The 19,355-nt window shown below is 27.2% G+C and overlaps 3 protein-coding genes across 4 annotated transcripts; 1 reads left to right on the top strand and 2 right to left on the bottom strand.

Moving 5' to 3' along the window:
- Positions 1 to 4,207: 4,207 nt before the first annotated feature.
- Positions 4,208 to 9,524, bottom strand: LOC132947431 (synaptic vesicle membrane protein VAT-1 homolog). Of its 2 annotated transcripts, none has more exons than XM_061017709.1 (6): positions 9,339 to 9,524; positions 8,663 to 8,851; positions 8,139 to 8,349; positions 7,768 to 8,022; positions 6,911 to 7,039; positions 4,208 to 5,918 (listed from the first exon to the last, which is right to left on the bottom strand). In XM_061017709.1, exons 1-6 carry the CDS (start codon positions 9,411 to 9,413, stop codon positions 5,911 to 5,913), a joined length of 867 nt encoding a protein of 288 aa, XP_060873692.1. In that variant the 5' UTR covers positions 9,414 to 9,524; the 3' UTR covers positions 4,208 to 5,910. The 2 variants fall into 2 exon arrangements, with proteins under 2 accessions (XP_060873692.1, XP_060873691.1); XM_061017708.1 differs by having other exon boundaries at positions 4,211 to 5,918; positions 6,795 to 7,039; positions 9,339 to 9,521.
- Positions 9,525 to 13,001: 3,477 nt separating this feature from the next.
- LOC132946276 (26S proteasome non-ATPase regulatory subunit 10-like) lies at positions 13,002 to 15,757 on the bottom strand. The gene is made up of 5 exons (XM_061016182.1): positions 15,492 to 15,757; positions 15,214 to 15,312; positions 15,006 to 15,152; positions 14,758 to 14,924; positions 13,002 to 14,680 (listed from the first exon to the last, which is right to left on the bottom strand). The coding sequence occupies exons 1-5, from the start codon at positions 15,606 to 15,608 to the stop codon at positions 14,536 to 14,538; spliced, it is 675 nt and encodes a 224-aa protein (XP_060872165.1). The 5' UTR covers positions 15,609 to 15,757; the 3' UTR covers positions 13,002 to 14,535.
- Positions 15,758 to 15,968: 211 nt separating this feature from the next.
- LOC132946274 (phosphatidylserine synthase) lies at positions 15,969 to 18,537 on the top strand. The gene is made up of 2 exons (XM_061016179.1): positions 15,969 to 16,403; positions 16,631 to 18,537. Exon 2 carries the CDS (start codon positions 16,648 to 16,650, stop codon positions 17,932 to 17,934), a length of 1,287 nt encoding a protein of 428 aa, XP_060872162.1. The 5' UTR covers positions 15,969 to 16,403; positions 16,631 to 16,647; the 3' UTR covers positions 17,935 to 18,537.
- Positions 18,538 to 19,355: the final 818 nt, after the last annotated feature.

Raw genomic sequence — 19,355 nt, 5'->3', positions numbered from 1 at the left:
TATCCGCTTTTTTGAAATTAATTAACAATAGGTAAATAGGTAGTTAATTTAAATATGATTTCTTTTTTAAAAATTAATAAATTTAAAATACAATTTTAATACTAGCTGGTACGTAGATCCCTACATAGTTAGTTACTTCGAAATTATAGTATAGGTTTAAATATGCAAGTAAGTATTTACGTGTATTTCTAAACTAGTTAATTATAACGTATAGGTACGTAACTTTGTGTAATAACGTCATTATTAATACTAAATCGAGTAGGTACTAAATTGATTGAAACACCACAATATACATAATCTTATATAATACCTATGTATAATTGACAACTAAAATTAATATAGTTTTTAGGAATGATCGGATATATAGTTCAATTCGAACATAAGTTACTTGTTTTGAACCCGAGTATATTATATTCTAACATTACATACCTTTTTTTTTAACCTGAGCTCAATTCGAATATTTTGATTTAGGTAAGGACCGTAAGGAGTACCGTTAAACAATCCCCCGCGCAACTCTTACGTATAGTATTTCTTGGTACCTACCTATTAACTATTTAGCTCATAATAATATATTAAATATTAACATGACTTAAAAAAAAGAAACGTTAAATAATGTGTAAGCATAGGTACCTAGCCTGCATGTAGCTGGTGGGTAAGCACTAGGCGGTAGCAATCAACATATATTGTGTATAATTTACATAATTAGGTATGTACAGTGGTACACATAACGTCATAACAGACAACAGTCACTTGTTGTTAATTGTTAATTGTTATGTGGTAAGTGGTAGGTATATAATTTATATGGGTATCTAGTATCTACTATACTTAACCGGAAAAAAAAATCTTAAACTACATCAATTTCTAAATTTCCCTAAAAATGTACAGAATTCTCTTTTTTCTCTTTCATATAAATTTCATAAAAATTTCACCACACAGAGGGAAATTCTTCGCAGTCCAAAATCACTACTTCCACCTGATCTGCCCGATTAATCAATGACAACCAATTAATAAATAAATGTCTACTAATTATTTCTCCTATAACCGAGATAGTAACCATTTATAAACAAAAATGTCCAGCGTAAATCTCAAAATCCCCGTTTGAGTACCTCCATGGGTTGGACCTAGGAGGGTGAAAAATACTTTAAGACCCATTCTCATATTACAGTCATACCTACCAAATATACAAAAATAATTTCATTAAGATTGGTCGAGCCGTTACGGAGGAGTGCGACCACTAATACTTTGACACGAAATTTTTATATAGGTATTAGATTAGATAATAATTATTATTTAAATTTTATATTTTTTTATTATTATGAATTTTTTTTTTTTTTTAACAGCTGTTTCAAACAATTAGGTATAGCTTCGGGGATTTGTATCCCCTAGATTCAACTTTTCGTGTCCCAGTACCAGATGTTGATAGGGCTCGAGGTTTTCCGCGTAATTTACTTGCAGTGATTATTTCATATGAAGGTGACATGTATAAAATATGAAATTCAACTTAAATATGGTAATATTTATTTAATTTTGAATAATATAAATACCCGAATGTTTGAATCAGGTACAGAATTTGGCGTGTTGAATCATAAATATATATACTAGAGCACAAAATTGCCACGAAAAAAAAATAGAGATAGGGAAATAACTCTAAGCGAAGCCGCAGGACAAGGAATAGCTGGTCAATAAGGCTTCAATCAATGCAACTGCAAAACTGGCGGTGGCTCCAAAAAATGTGCTTGTAATGCGACGGAAATGTTGTGCAGTTCAAAATGTCATAGCAATACAGTTTTCAGTTTTCAATAGAGGGGGGTAAAGGTTTTAACCGACCCGAATGGGTAAAAAAAAAAACCCCCCAAAAATATTAGTAGTTTATTAGGATATCTTCTTTTTTTAATTTTGAAAATATATCAACTGCATTATCTATAAATCAATTTTACCTGATTCATTACTTTTATATAGGTATATGATATATTTACAAATTAATATTATCTTAAATTATAAAATATTTTTTTTTTTATTGCTTGCTTACCGGCTCAAGTTTTGTCTGTTTATTGAACATGCTAGAAATTATTTTCGATACTTATCGAGCAGTTTGCGGTAATTTTATATTTTTAGCCGCACCACCCATTTATTTTTTTTAGATCATATTTTGCCCAAATTAAAAGATTAATGTCAACATGCATCACGAAAAAAATTAATTTTAATTTAGGTAGAATAAGGTACTCAACTAAATTAACACAATACGCAGAATAGTTGAATCATACACGACAGTCGCAAGTTAACTGAAGTCCGTGATCAATGATAAATATTAAATAATAAGAGTGCCAATCGGTTGTTGTTTTTAGAATTTGTATTCATTTTAGATTTTAGAAATTAAACCATACAAGATTATGATACTAACTGTTAATTTTCCTTCACATAACACATTCACACAAACAAACATAAGTACATAAATACATAGATAAACTTAACCCATACATACTATGTGTAGGTACGTCCCCGCATACGTCTAAATATAAATATATTTCAACTATCAATTAGTAAAAATGTATCATTGTGACAATAATTTCTTAGTAGGTACATACTATAATATTACTGAAAATATTATAAAATAGCCAGACAGCAAATGTTTGACTAAAAATATAATTATAACATTATTATTGGCACGTTTTTGCACTAATAAAATATAATAATGGTAAAACGGCAACAACTGGACACCGGCCCATCGGGCCGCTTTTAAAATCAGACAGGGGCAAATCCCCACCTTGCCACCCCTCCCCCAAAATGACGCCACTGTAGCAATAGCCAATAATAAGTAATAACTGTACCAATAAATAATTTTTATGCACATATTATAATAATTTCAATTAATCTATCCAGTAGAAATCAGTGTATTATTTGAGATTTATCACCAATCTCGGTAGATTATTTCAATGGTCGGTAAAAGATGTACCTACATTATAGTTTAAAACGTGTTTTTTTACAACATTTACCGACATAATTGAATAATTTGGTACAGATATAGATTAGACCTCTGGGAAGAAGATAGGTTAATTTAAAAAGAGTTAATTCCAACCCGAGGAGGGCGATTGTAAACTCTCCCGATTTTAATGACATGTAAACTGCCGGGTTTAGTCCAATACTAACTGACAGGAACATGTAAACTCTCCCGGGTTTATACCAATACTACCCTTCGAGAACAAATGGGAATATTATATAAAATATAAAATAAAAGTAACAGTATAAACAAAAAACACATATTTGTATTAGGTACAACAAAACGTGAAAAATACCACTTTTACAGATGGCACAGAATCAACTTTCAGTTTTTGTGATTAAACTCACTTTTTCTGTATACTTACCTCTATAGGAAATCTATATAACATAATCATTTTATGGATCCTATGGACTTAGATATTAGGACAAAACAACTTGATAATAGTTATAATGAAATAAAATACTATGTTTATTGAGAAAACATACAATGGAAAATAATACTAATGAATAATATTGTACTATACAGGGCAGTTCACAAAAAAAGCCAATTATATAAAAATAATAAAAATCAATGTTGTTGTAGCTAGCAATATTATATTATAGTATTTATAATATAAAATTTTAAATGGTAATCACAATCTCTGCATTGTAGTCAATTCATAGGGTAGCAAAAACATTTAAATCAACTCGGGAGAGCTTACACATTTCCTTCAAGTAAACATAAAGTTGATCCGGGAAAGTTTACCATACAATCGGGAAAGTTTACCCCGGGGAAATGCTCAAACAGGGATTATGATATTTACCTTAGACATATGGTATATGATCCAAGATATTTACGATGGGACATTTTTGTTTGTAAATAATTATTATTAAAGGGATAAGCCTGGTGGTGCAGTGGCACTTCTATGAATTTTATTACTGAATGTCTCAAGTTCGAACCATGGTTAAACGGTTTCGGTGGACCAATTTTTTGAATTGTTTTTTTTCTTATTTTTCTTCTTTATCTCTACATAACTATGAATGTTTGGTTTTTTTTTTATTCATCGGATTTTAGTACGGACGTACGGTTAGGTTATTTTTAATAATCCGCCGTAAGTTGAATTAAGTAAAAACGACAAACTTGGCATAACTTTGATACTTTAGAGCAGTGTTTCCCAACCTTTTTTTACTCAACGCCCCTTTTAGATTTTTAAAATCACACACCGCCCCCCCCCCCCTTCCCCAATCAATTTTTTAAAATGATAAACGTTTTATTTTTTAATAAGCTATTTAATTTAAGACAAAATATCATTAACATTTTAACGCTACAATTTAGTTAATTTTAAATTTAAATACCTACTAATAATTAATAATTATATAATTTGATTTCGAATTCGCTAATATAAAATTATAATACAAAAAATACTTATGTGACTAATGACTGCCATGAGGTTGATGTTTTCCTGCTAACGAAATGATATCTGGTTCAATAGATGTCAGCATTAGTCTTAAATCTCCACATAACATTGTCGGAATCGGCTAATCATTAGCCGCTAATCGGAATCTATACGATAACTCCGATAATAACGTCAAGTACCTGTCAAGATAATTTTTTTGATATTATTTAAGTGTCTATAAATATTATACCTACATAATTGTGTTGATTACATTAGGTATTTTATTCTACGTAGTTATACATTTCATTACAATCAGTTATAAACAAAAAAAATTTAAATGATAGATGAGCGCCCCCTTTAGCGCCCCCTTCAAAATAAAAAATGCCCACAAGGGGGCGGTAGCGCCCACGTTGGGAATCACTGCTTTAGAGTTAAATTATACACTTGCGTACAAACCACATGGGATCCGCGATCTTCCTCAGGTAGATCGCCTACCTGATAATATACTGCTGAGAGTCTCACGGATAACGCCGGTCGAGATGGCTATACATTAAAATATAATATCATTATTATCATTTACAATTAAAAAGATAATGCTTCCACAGCGTGTTACAACCCAAAGGAGTTGAACAATCAGAATTTTTTTCAGGGCAACGCCGGGTAATATTCAGCTAGTATATTATATATATATATATTTTAATAATAACATCAACATATTATGTATACAGAAAATATAAATATAAAATTGATATGCACATATTATGCGGAATATACAACTCAATACAAGTTAGGTAAACTACATTAAAACTTTATAATCATTTTTAAATAGAATTTTTAATTAAAACAAATTATCATATTATATTCACATTACGTTTAGTTAAAAATATAAAGAAAAATGTTCTAAATAACTAAATATGGGAAAATTAGATGGGGATTTAAATAGGGTACTATGTGTATAATGACATTAGGTACAACAGTATAACTTATTGTATACTAATTGCGTTCCAAATATATATAAGAGCAACTAAAAAAAGGTACCTTGCATTTGCATATAAACATTATAATATTATGTATCATGTGCAAAAGTAAATTAAATAAAAATATGATTTAGTATTTATGTTTTACATTTTAAAGAAAGATGTAATTTTTTATATATATATCAAATAACAGTAAAAAATCTATTAATTAGTTTAAAATTTAAATAAAGACATTTTATTTTTAATATTTAATCAAATTTTCAATTTTCAAATTACGATTTGGATTATTCAGTTAAATAGTTAGATCACAAAGAATTATCCACAGCAAATACATTTTATAAAACAGTTTCTTTTTACAAAAAATATACAATCTATAGGGCACAATAAGTATATGAGAAAAAGAGTACATATAATATAAAATATAAGAACACTAAGGAGAGAAGACACCCATTAATGACACTTACAGCACCAAACAAACTTGTAAATCTTTTTTTTTCTAATGATTGAACTTTAATAAGACTTTCCCAAAATTCATTCTTTCTGCCAATATTGTTTGAGCTTCAATTACCTTAAACAATTAAATGATATAATATTGTATAAAAATGTTTTAAACTATAAACATAATTCATAAATGATTATGTATGACTGCACAATTTTATTTTATTTTGTGGTTACTCTTAGTACAATGTTGTTCTAGTGAAGTATTGTAAGAAGGGTAAAAATGTTTGTAAAAAACTCTAAAAATAAGCTTGCAGATATCCTTAAAAAATCAGATGCACCATTGTAAAATGTGTTTAAGACTGTTTGATTTGTTGTACTTTAAAAACATACAACACATTTTTAATAATAACTAATAATTAATTATAAAAAATAACTGTTAATTTTTTATGATTATATTAAATGTTTTATACTAGCTATTAATTTTTAATTTTTTATAGTATTGTATAATTTATTTATTTTGTGATAAAGTTTTTAAAATTTTTGTTGAAATCTAAAATTTAAGAAAAATGACCTACAATATACCCACGTTGAAAGTAAAACTCGATAATTACTATCATTAGAGTATCATTATGTGAACAGGCCGATAGTAACTATTAAACTATTTCAAAAGTTAATATCATACAATCATGCATGCATAATAGTGTGAGAGTAGGTATCATGAAAGTTAGGACGGATCGGTTTTAAATTTACAAAATATGACCTATACTAAAAAAAATTTTTAAAACAAAAAAATGTATTTATAAATAAAAATACCAAAACAAAAAAAATAAAATCTAATTAAATTGCTTCAACGTTATACTAAACTGATTTATAAATTGGTCTGCAAAATGTACAAGCTACAAAACAATAAGTGCAAATCACAAACATTCTACCTTTAATTATAAGTATGATATGTAATGATTAATGAATATGTTTTATGTTTATATGTATTGTTCTTACTAACATTATCAAATGGTAAGATCTCATGAATCGTCGGTTTTATTAATTTATTCTTCAACATTTTTAATAATTCTTCCATGATATAATGAATTTTCTTTGGATTAGAATCAAATAGCATACCCAAATGAAGACCACAAACAGTGATATTTTGTTCTATCATAGTTTGAGGAACCAAATTTTTTGTTTGCCACTTCATGGATAGTGATCTTACAATCTTTAATGTTTCTCCATTAATATAACAACTACCACCTAAAAATAAAAAATAAATAAATATTTTTAATTTATGCAATACAAATAAGTAATAACTTATTAGCAGGGCTGTGAATATTAAGCGGTGAAAAACCTCAAAAAATGCATTTAAAAAGTCATAAAACACAATAAAATATGCACTTAAAATGCAAAAATTTTAGTTTAAAATGGTTTTTAATTTAGTTTTTATATTTATATTGATATTAGTATATTATATGCATGAAAATATTGTATTTATTTAATAACAATTTTATTTTTGATTTTAAGTTGATTGTTTTTTTTTATAATTATATTTGCCTTTACCTAAACCGTATACAACTTGTATAAAATGTTATTTTATAAAATATAAATTTGACGTATATACGTGATCATACGGGAAAAACACCTTATTATTAAGTTATGTGTCAAGATATAATAATTGTTGAATTATAATCTCGATAAAAAAAAACAATGTTTACAATCAGCTAAAAAAATATGGACTTTCCTAAAAATTCACAGCCCTGCTTATTAATTTTTAAATTAGGTAAGCATATTTATAAGTTTATATTCCATATCAGTACACAATAAATAGATTAATAAATATCAGTGACCAGCACTACCAAGTAAACTTATTACACAGAATATATCCTATACTCTTACATCGCAGGCCACAGCAAACTACTTGTATTACATTATTTACCTAGTATAAAGTTCATACTATTTATGTTATTTTGATTATAGTAACCTACCAATGATGACTAAACGACCACAAGGCTTAAGTAATGTTTGACTGATCTCAATATTTGGTCCACCAATACTATCTATAATTAAATCATAACCCTCTGGTGATACATTTTTAGCCAGTGTCTCATAGTTTTCATGATGTAACACATGTGAAACTCCATTTTCTTTTAATTGTTTATGTTTAGATGCGGAAGCGGTTCCAACAACAACTGTATCCTTTACAGTATTTGCCAATTGAGTAGCAGCACACCCAACACCTCCTATAAAATAAAAATCATATTTAAATTTCATCATGATAAAATTAAATTTAGTTCTATTTTTTTATATATACATATTATTATACATATAGACATCTCTATTTTAAAATCCATAATACCTGCGATTGAATGTATAAGAACAGTATCTCCGGGTTGTATATTGCCCATGGTAAAAATACTCAAGTACGCAGTCAAATAATTGGCGGGTAGAGCAACTGCGTCTTGACCACTAACACTCTCTGGAACTAAAAAACAATTATTTGCCGGCACTATAACCTTTTCTCCAAACAGTCCTCCTGTCCAAACATAACATACTACTCGGTCTCCATACTAAATAAAAAAGTCAATAAGAAATTAAGAAATGAATGAATCCATTAAAATAAATTGCAGGATATTATTATTCTATGTTTGTTTTTAATTGGTTTAAGCAAAACATATTATTTAAACAACAATACTAATTATTATTATCATTCATTTTTTAAAATGCAAAAATATGTATATTATACAACTATATTTACAACCTATATACACAATAGAGTAAAAAGGCAGACATTTATATTTACTGAATGACATGATTGAAGGGGAGTCTGACACTACTTTAAATCAATAATTAACAATAAATAACTTTATGATTTTTCATTACTTGAAAATTGTTCACTTCATTTCCAGTAGTTTCTATTGTACCATAACATTCTGCTCCAAGCACACGGGGGGTTTTTAATTGACGTAGAAAACCTTGTCTAGTATATAAATCACTAAAGTTGACACCACATAATTGGACTCTGACACATACACTTGTTGATCCTAAAAATTCAAGTGGCCAACATCTAATCTAAAATAAATTACAATTAAAATGTATAAATAATGTATCAAATCAATTTCATTATTTTATTAATATAACATTATTTTAGACAAGTGTACAAGGTTTTAAACATAAACTCGAATAATCTGAGGTTCTGTTAACGAACGCTCCCTCTTCACGCAATTTATGTTTGTATATACTTTTCTATGTTATCCTTATTACTTATTGTTTTTATTTTGTAAACAGTTTAAATATATTTAAATAAAAATAAAACTTGAATAATAACCAAAATATTATACTTAATTTTAGATAATATGTATCAAATAAATTATACTATAATATAACTAATATTAGTTACTATGTAGATAGTTAGATACCTACCAATCATTACATAGTTTTCATATGGAAGTATAGGTAATAGGTATACATCTATATATTATATATTATTATTATTTATTATATTCTTATTAATAGTAATAACCTACCCAAACAATTGATAATGGTAAACTATACTTACTTTTATTTTATCATACCCTCCATAACCTTCCAACACTATGGATTTAACCTGTTCAGTTTGTTTGACATTATTCATTTTTAAAATGTTTTTGCGATATTGAATTTTTAATTCTTATTGCAATTTCAATTAAAAACCGCCACTCGTTCACTATAATATTATCAGATTATCTGGATATTCAGAGATAAAAATCATACAGGTAGCACGATTTAAGATAGTACTATCACAGATTATATAAAACTAGTAAAATAAAATAAAATAATATAATACAATCTGTGGTACTATCTTAAATCGTGGTAGGTAGTTGTATCTGTGGTTCTATGATACATGAGTATACCTATTGCAGATTTATAGGTGGATTTATAAATAACAATAAATATTTATAATAAATCCACCTAGAGTTTATTCCAAACTACAACAATATCGGTTCTGAATTATGAATTGAATATTGATGACTTACGAGTCATGATGTAAATAATATATTATGTTATAATATAATATAATTATTTTATTTATTTATTTTGATTTTGAATATATTATATTATCTACATAGTATCTACATCGTGCTTGGAGAAATAATAATAGGTATTAACGTATTATGATGAGGCCGTGATGTCTGTGAAGATCACAGATATATAATATAAATATAATAGTATATTAATATATTATATTATATGTCTGTGGTGAAGATAGCTCCCGCCATAGACTTATATAAACAATATTATATTGTTACAAGTACTATATTAATTTATTCGTGGTTACAACATATTATACATTTATACCTATGTTGCATAGAATAGAGATTAAATGTAGTTAAACATAATTATAAAATGTTAAATTTTTATAGTTAAGGATTGAAAATTTATAACAACGGTTCTCATAAATAGCTCATACTGTAACCAAACAATACGAAAAATATATAAATACCTACGCATTTCTTTTTTACAGACATTTAAGTTCAAATTTGGAAGAAATGATACTTATTGTTAAACCAATTTATAATAATATGAATATACATTTTATTATTGTAGTGATCGTCATTTGAACTGACTTAACTTATTTTAAAAAAAGGTTTAGATTTTTTCTTATATATTTTTCAAACTTACTTTTATATTGACCATTAGTGGACTGTAGGTAAGTATAATAAAAATACCAGAAAAGTGTGGGAAAAATGGAATTGTCCCATTGTTTCCCATATATCAACACAATTGAAATATAATATTATTTGATATTGTATATTGTGACATTGGGTATTTGTCGGTAATCGAGGGGTGTTATCTTCAAATAATGAACATCACGTCATAGGTACTTTCCACATATTATAAATGAGTACCTATGGCTAAATAGGTATATAATAAAAACCCAACCTTTAAATTTAAACCATGCGAAATTCAATAAAAAAAAAGTGGGTAAGTGGATGTCGTTCTGATGTACAGTAGATTACAAGTGGGTCACTGTAATGGATAGTGTTAAATTTGAATTCAATGATATAATATCATTGTATAAGAAAAACGATTCTGAGCGAATACGGCCAGTCAGCCTATGATAATATGATATATTACCAAGTATATTTGATGATATTATTGTGAGTAAAGTAATTTATTGACCTATTTACGTGGAACCTTGTTTTAAATTTTCAACCCTTAGCTATAAAAGTTGAACATTTTATAAATTTTCAACTACAAAATAATTATTAAATTTAAAATTTGATAAATTTTGTCAAAATTTAAACTTTAAATGCTTATAAAAAAAATTGTGCCTATGAATTTTTAATATTTTTCAACTACTACAGTAACAATATATCAGGAGCCTTGAATTAAATTTTCACGCTTTTTTACCCAACAAATAAAATTTTATTGATATTTATAGAAAAAAAAAACCTAAGAAAATTGAAAATTGACATTGTCCGTAAACAGCTTAAAAAGAGTCAAATTATTTTCAAAATTGTATGGTGTATAGAAAATGCCAATATAAACATTCAGTGAAATTTTCAAGTATCCACAGTCATACGTTTTTTATTTACAACAAAATAAGAAAATCGTTACATGAGAAATCGAGTAAATATCAAATATTGTAAAAATATAAATTTCAAACGCACATAAAAAATTAATTTGACTTTCTTGTAGACATTTTTTTTTTTGGCTAAAGGTCGACAAACTTATGGATGATCTTGTGTTATATTTTCAAATCTTAGATTTAAAAAGAAAAATTTTTATGAATTCTCAACTAATAATAATTTGCTAATTTTCGTGATTTTTCCGTATTTTGTCAAGATTTGAACTTTAAGTGCTTATAAATAGAAAATGTAACTAAGGATTTTTAAAATTTTTCAAATATTATTGTAACAATATAGTAGGACCCTTGTATTAAATTTTCAAGCTTTTTTACCCAACAAATAAAGTTTTATTAACATTCGTAGAAAATAAGACTAATAAAATTATCGTGTATAGAAAATGCAAATATGAACGACCAGTGAAAATTTCATGTATATACGTTTATTTGTCTAGTTACACCAAAAGGCAAAATCGATTTTGCGTAAAAATTCCCGTTTTAACTTTTTTAAAGTAGAATTTTAGACAAACTGTTTAAAATTTTGTATGTTTTTAATATATTTTTTTGCTTGTATTGTTGTAGATACCTATGTAATATGTTTATTCAGAATTCAAATATGCATTGAATAGTAACCAAAAGAAAAATGATATATATAAGTATTCTACATTTCATAGAAAATGTTCCAGTCAATTAAACAGTGAAGACTAAAATTGATTATGACAAATATTTAATCTCTCATAGTCAATGATATTAAAAAACAACAGTATTTAGTCAAACAATCTGTAAGAATATACATTATGTTCTTTTTTTATACTTTTCCAGTTTCCTTATTGGTCTTGAAATTATAAATAATTTCGGCTTTGACTACTAGGGCCATTAGCATTACATTTGTATATACATTACTTAAAATCTATGAAAGAGTAGAAAAAAACAAAAATACAGCTGTTTAGTGTATGAACAATTGATATTATTCAATGTTTTTGCATATATAAAGATTCTGCGCAAAAAAATGTATTCAAATTACGCAGAAATTATTATAAATTGAAAAATGTACTATGCACAAATAAACAAAATACCACTAGTACCACATGGCAGATACCCTGTTTCCACCAAAAGATTTTTGAATGAGAAACGAAAATGTTACCTACATAAATCAAAGAAACATTAAAAAATGTCAGTCTATCAAAAAAAAGTAACTAGGATAGGGAAATCAGATTAAGTTGAATGCAGAGTATTATTGAAATATAACACACTTCTCGATATATATCACTTCAAAGAGAATGTATGAATCATAAATATGTATTAATTATCGTATTACTAGGTCAATCAGTATAATGGACAAATGAATGGTATGTTTTTGCTAAAATAACTGTCTACCACCAATCTCCTTAAATGTATTATTTACATTATTTGTACACATTCTAAGTGGGTAAACATTGTCTCATTGTCTTCTATGACGCTTCACCGCTAGTTGGTACTTGGTTGTAGCTGGATTGTGACTTGAAAGGGTAAAGGTTTAATATTATTTTCTTTTATCCTTTTCTTATCCAATAATCGAAAGTGCATACATTTTAGGTAGAAACATTGACATTTAAAATAAGAATAACATAATAGTTTACTTAAATTAAATATAATATCATATCATCACAATACTAATTAATTATTTAAATATATACAAGTCTATTTCAGAATTATTACAAGACATATTATTATTATTTACAATAAATATGGAGTGGGTGACTGATTTTAGTTCCATATTGTATATTACTAACAAACAATTTAGTTTCCAACTGTTAATACTTTACAATTGCATCAAATTAGACTTTTTCTGTTTTATTATACATCTCAGTAAATGTATGTATATTATTGTAACTAATAATTTTGTAGTACACATAATGAGTAATTTTTAATTGAAAATAATCATACATAAATTATAATTATTTTTACATAGGTACTATATTAGTATGATAATAAATAGGTATTTTATGGGATTAAAAAAACAAATATGCTAATACTTTAGAGACACTCATTAGTTTTTAACTTCACAGATTATATTTAATAGTAAATAATCATAAAACTAAGCATTTAGAATAATTTTTTATCAATATTTTCATAATGCAATATTGCACCAAGGTTAGGTAAGAAGGAAAAACAGACAAAAAGTTCAAGAAAAATGTTTTCAAGTAAAGTGTTAAGTATCTAGTATACTCACTTGGAACATAATTTAATAATTCATTTTATGTTATTTACATAAACTAAGATGATTTCTTCTTAGTTCATGGTTATACTATATTATGTATGGGAACATTGAAAATGATAAATATAGAACTTCTTTGAATTAAATAATTTTATTAGTAACCCGTGCCCTGTGGTATGGAACATATATAAAGTAATGGTAAACATAAAATAAACAATATTTGTGAGAAATGGAACAGATTTAAGTACATGATGGGGACTAGAATCCTTCAAATTTGGCCTGTAAGTGTTGATAGCTAATAGAGTTGTTTGTAGTATATAATATGTCCTAAGTCATATATATCAATTATAAGGACCTCCACGACAAATCAATATATAATTAACTATTTAATTCAATAAAAAAAATAAACAATTTACCCAGTTAATTGAACACAAATCTCTACTTAAAGGTAGACATTTTTTGTTAATTCATGAAAAAGTTGACATTGCAATCAAGTTTGAGTTCAATAATATAGAGTTGATTTTTTGAAATTAATGGTTATTGCCTATTGGTTACATTATCTAGTAAGAAAATCAAAAATGTAATCAGCAAGTATAGTATTTTTTTAATCAATTTAAAAAAAGTTAACGTAAAGTTACAAAAAAAAAATATTCCAAGTAAAATAACTTTATAGTAGATTAAATTTTTCTTAAGATTACACTAAAAGAAACAGCATTGTAGAATATTGATTATCTGTGAAGATTCTTAGGATGTTACAGACCTTTTTTAGATAAACTACGACACTACGTACATAGTTAACTTTATAGTGATTAAAATATAATTTAATTGAGTTATTTTTCTTGGACTCTTTTACCATTTATGATAGAATAATGTCCTAACAATATTCCATCCACTTTTTATATTAATTGTACAACATATTATATGATCCTCACCCAAGACAATTTTATTATTTTAGATTTTTCTTAAAATGCCTTGTACATCAGATGGTGCTAAATCAAAAGGTGTTAATTTTTCTTTGTTTAAGAGAGTGATATCAGCTCCACTTTTAATCAATAATCCAGCTTCTTGTACACGTCCTTCTTCACAAGCTAAATGGCTAGAAAAAATGAAACTATTTATAATAAAAACTTAATTTTATTGATTGTAGAAATCAGTATTTTTTTATTTTATTACAGTGGTGTGTTTCCATAATTATCTTTAGCATCTACATGTACATCACAGTCCAATAAAATTTTTAGCACTGACATGTTTCCTTTTGATGCACATCTATGTAATGGTGTTGCTCCTCTATTATCAGCAATATCAACATCAGCGCCTTTTGATACTAAATATCTGACAATCTAAATAATTATAATAGAGTACATTATATTATATATTTAATATTAAATTTTTATTTTGAATAATATTTAATATTGACTTACTTCTGTCCAACCTTTTGAAGCTGCATATTGAAGTGCAGAATGTCCTTCTTCGTTTTTTGCGTTAATATTTACTCCATATTCTATAAGAGTTTTTACTGTATCAATGCGGCCACCTGATGCTGCTAATATAAGAGGAGTAGTTTGCATCTGAATGAAATGACAAAGATTTTAAATTTACTTTTACCTATTATATAATTTATATATTTACGTCATCTCGAGAATCTTCTGGTTGACCATTTTCGAGAAGGTATCGTACAAGTCTATCATGGCCCCCAAGCGCTGCCCAATGAAGGAGCAAACGATTGTTCTAAACATGTATGGATACACAATTGGTGAGATTTAGCTTGTATAATTACTCATTAGTTAGTAAGCTAATTAAAATCTTATTGTAAATAACATTCAAATGATAAATCAATGGCTTAAGTTTTTTAAATTGGTTATGCTTAAAAACTAAAATGAATCATCATAAATCATAATATTACATACAACGTCCACTTCTTTTAACAGCCTCAAGTGCTCTTCGACTGCTTTCATGACTTGGTCAACATTACCTTTATGTGCATCTTCAAAAGTTTTTTCCTTTAACTTTTCAAAATCCATCATAAATAGTTTAATAAAATATTAAATGAGTACTAAATAAGTAAGTCTAATAATAATAAGTATTCAGTAATCACTATAATAAATAATAATAATATATTCACTAGTCACTAATCAGTTATCAGTATACGTCTTATAGCGTATACCACGATGGACCAAGGTGTATTGATACAAATATACAATTGATCAAAACACCTTGGGGAAGGGTAAAAAAGCCGACGCCGATAACGTTCCGGTAAACTTTTTCATAATACGGGTAATATTGGGTCTAACATCATATTGGTGCATGGTAACTGGAGGTTCAGAAGATCCTTAGATCATATTATAATACTAGCTAAGTTCAATTCATAGGTAAACAAGCACGACCATTTACATATATATAAATATATATATAGCTGCAATAGCTGATCGAGGGTCGGTTCCATAGAGTAAGACAGTTGTAAGTAACCGACTCTATGATCGGTTCATATCGTTCATATTGTTCTATAGTATTATCGCACAAACCTTATCAATATTATCAGTAATAAATAATAATCACTAACCATCAGAGAGGCGAGCCGAGCCGCCGAGGACCGATCGAAGATCACGCGATCACTCATTCCCTAACTTCATTATTATCTGTACCTGTAATCTCTGCATTCACCAGTCACCGCTGTTCATTAATTATTTAAACACGTGATGTACTCAAAATTATTTATGAGTTATTTTTCAAATATCAAAGCTGAAGATATGAGTTGCCGAAAACAGTTGTAGGTGCAACTCAGTACGAGTTTGTGACATAATTGTTCATTTACATCCCTGGTAAGTACGATGGTTTTTAAATTTAAAATTTACTACTCTTTCAAACTTGTCTATTTTTTGATAATAATAATAATAAATAATTTTTAAAAAAAACCCGCTTTGATTAAATTCAATATTATATTATGTGTGTGTGTGTAATTACATACAATAGAAGTTTTTTAATAAGTTATTTAAATATTCGCCAGACACTGTGCCCAAGTTCATTATTTGTTCTCATTTGTTGCCAGAAACTACCGATCGCGCCATGGTAGTCCAGAAGAAAGAAAGCGTGTTCAACACACTCAACGAATGTGAAGTGGAAGATATTACTTTAGAGTTTTTCTACAAACCTCATACCATAACTCTATTAATATTGTCAATCATTGGTGTAATTTTTATGTCCTTTATTCGAGATGACAAATCGATTGACAGCAATATTTGCGCTGGAATCTGGTGTGTTATATTTTTTTTGATTCTTGTATCTCTATTGGCATTCCCAAATGGCCCATTTGTGAGACCTCACCCAGCAGTCTGGCGAATGGTATTTGGACTAAGTGTTCTATACTCGTTAACATTGCTATTTTTATTATTTCAAAAATATGAAACTATTAAAGGAATGATATTATGGCTTGATCCTAATCTAAAAGATTTCCGAATTGATATGGATAAAGAGTATGGTGTTAACTGTTCAGATATCTCTGTAGAGAAGTTTTGGGCACATTTGGATGTATTTGCTGCTGGTCACTTTTTTGGATGGGTATCAAAAGCAATACTAGTGAGGCATTATGGAATATTGTGGTCAATGAGTATGATGTGGGAATTCACTGAAGTAATGTTTTCTCATTTATTGCCTAATTTTAAGGAATGTTGGTGGGATGCATGGATTTTAGATGTCCTACTTTGCAATGGATTTGGTATATGGGTCGGAATGAAAATTTGCAAAATGTTGGAAATGAGAGACTATAACTGGCCTGGTATTAAAGATATTGACACAACTAAAGGTAAAATCAAGCGAGCTGCACTACAGTTTACACCAGCTAGTTGGACACCAGTTCGGTGGCTAGATCCAAATTCATCATATATGCGCTTTTTTTCTGTGTGCCAAATGGTAATTATGTGGCAAGTATCTGAACTGAATACATTCTTCTTGAAGCACATATTTGAAATGCCACCATCACATCCACTAGTTGTTGGCAGGCTTTTCTTTTTGAGTATTGTAGTTGCACCATCTACTCGACAATATTACACATATGTGACAGATCCTAATTGTAAAAGACTTGGGACACAGTGTTGGGTCTATGCAGTCATAATGGTCACTGAGTCACTGTTGTGTATAAAAAATGGAAAAGAACTATTTCAACAGACAGAAATTTTTAACATATCAGTATGGTTGATGATCATGCTATTTTTCTCCGTTGTGAGTGTTTTGGGTTTTTGGCAGGCTGATTGGTTGACAGGACAAAAAATTGATGCAGATGTTGTTCCAAACTCCATTTCAAATGATAGCAATGTTGAAGAAGACTACAAAACTAGCAAAAGCAAAACACTTTAAAATTATTTCTTAAAGTAGTAGCGTTAATTAGTAGATGCCAAATATTACATAAATACGTACCCATATTAGAATCATTAGATGACATTACAAATTGTAAACTCGATATGTGACCTATTCCTTAAAATAATTATTTTTATATTTATTTATTTAAAAATAATGGGACATGTATTTCTTTATGAGTTCTTAACTATCAGATCTTGTATTGTTATTAGTTATTGTAATAACGTTATGATAAAAGACTTATTTAAGCCTAGTCACCTTAAGTGTATTTGTTATTACCTATTTTAAATCATTTTTCTTTAAAATGATATTTATTGTGATAAAAATATAAAGTACTGAAATTGTAATATTGTGTGTTTAGTGTATAAATAGGTCACCTTAACTACTCGTTTGTAATTTTTTTTTTGACTGTATTGATTTCTAATTGTTCCATAATATTAAATAAAATCCATTGAAAAAATAAATGTCTTGTAGAATAGTTATAGTATACATCATTATAAATACTAAAATACCTTAGCGTTGAACATATTTTATTTAAATGTTTGCTCAAGGTAATATATTTAACGTATTAAAGACAAAATATAGTAACATAGTGTCATAGTATTTAAACCATTTAATTCATTATTCTACCTATATTAATATTCTATTTGTGCTTCTAAAATTTAAATTATTTTGAATATTACATTTAAACTTGTGATTGTTATACTCATTTTTCTATCATACTTCAATGGCATAATATATTCCTTTACAGTTTACAATTATTATAACTTAAATAATCGTGTAAGTATAAATTAATGTCCATAAAACTTAGAAATAAAAACAGTATATAGGAAATAAATTGTTTATTCATCAGAAATTAAACCTTTAGCTATCTTTTTAGTAGACATAATTTGGATAATACTCAGATAACTAATTTAATTATGTTAGTAATTTCAAGATGTGTTGCTTTAAATCATTAAATAATTTAAATAGTAAATAAATAATAATGTATGTACAACTGATTGACAAACCCGCTCTCATTACTAATATAACTCAGAAAATGTAACAATATTGTATTATATTTTCAAAATATTATCATAATTCAAATTATGTCAATACTATTACAATTTATTATAATATTATTTAATATAAATAGCTAAGCAGTAATAATTATTGTTTTGGTTATCTTGCGCATTAAACTGGATAATAATTTAGATTAAATTAATTATTCATTTTTGGATGTACATACATGTTTTAATTATTTGTATCTCTTATTACATATATTTTTATTACAGCTAAATAGTTTTCATAAAATATGTAATTATAATAAAAATTAAAAATATCAACTTGTAAAATGTTTTTAAATAATTGAGTTAATGTCAGTATAAAATAATTATAGGTCCCTGCGTCCTATAGGCAATGTTAGGACTTATTATAGGAAC

Source organism: Metopolophium dirhodum, chromosome 6 (genome assembly GCF_019925205.1).
Source record: "Metopolophium dirhodum isolate CAU chromosome 6, ASM1992520v1, whole genome shotgun sequence".
In the NCBI taxonomy this organism is placed as follows: Eukaryota; Metazoa; Arthropoda; class Insecta; order Hemiptera; family Aphididae; genus Metopolophium; species Metopolophium dirhodum.
Note: the sequence above shows the minus strand (reverse complement) of the source record. Positions and strands in the feature narration are given on the sequence as shown.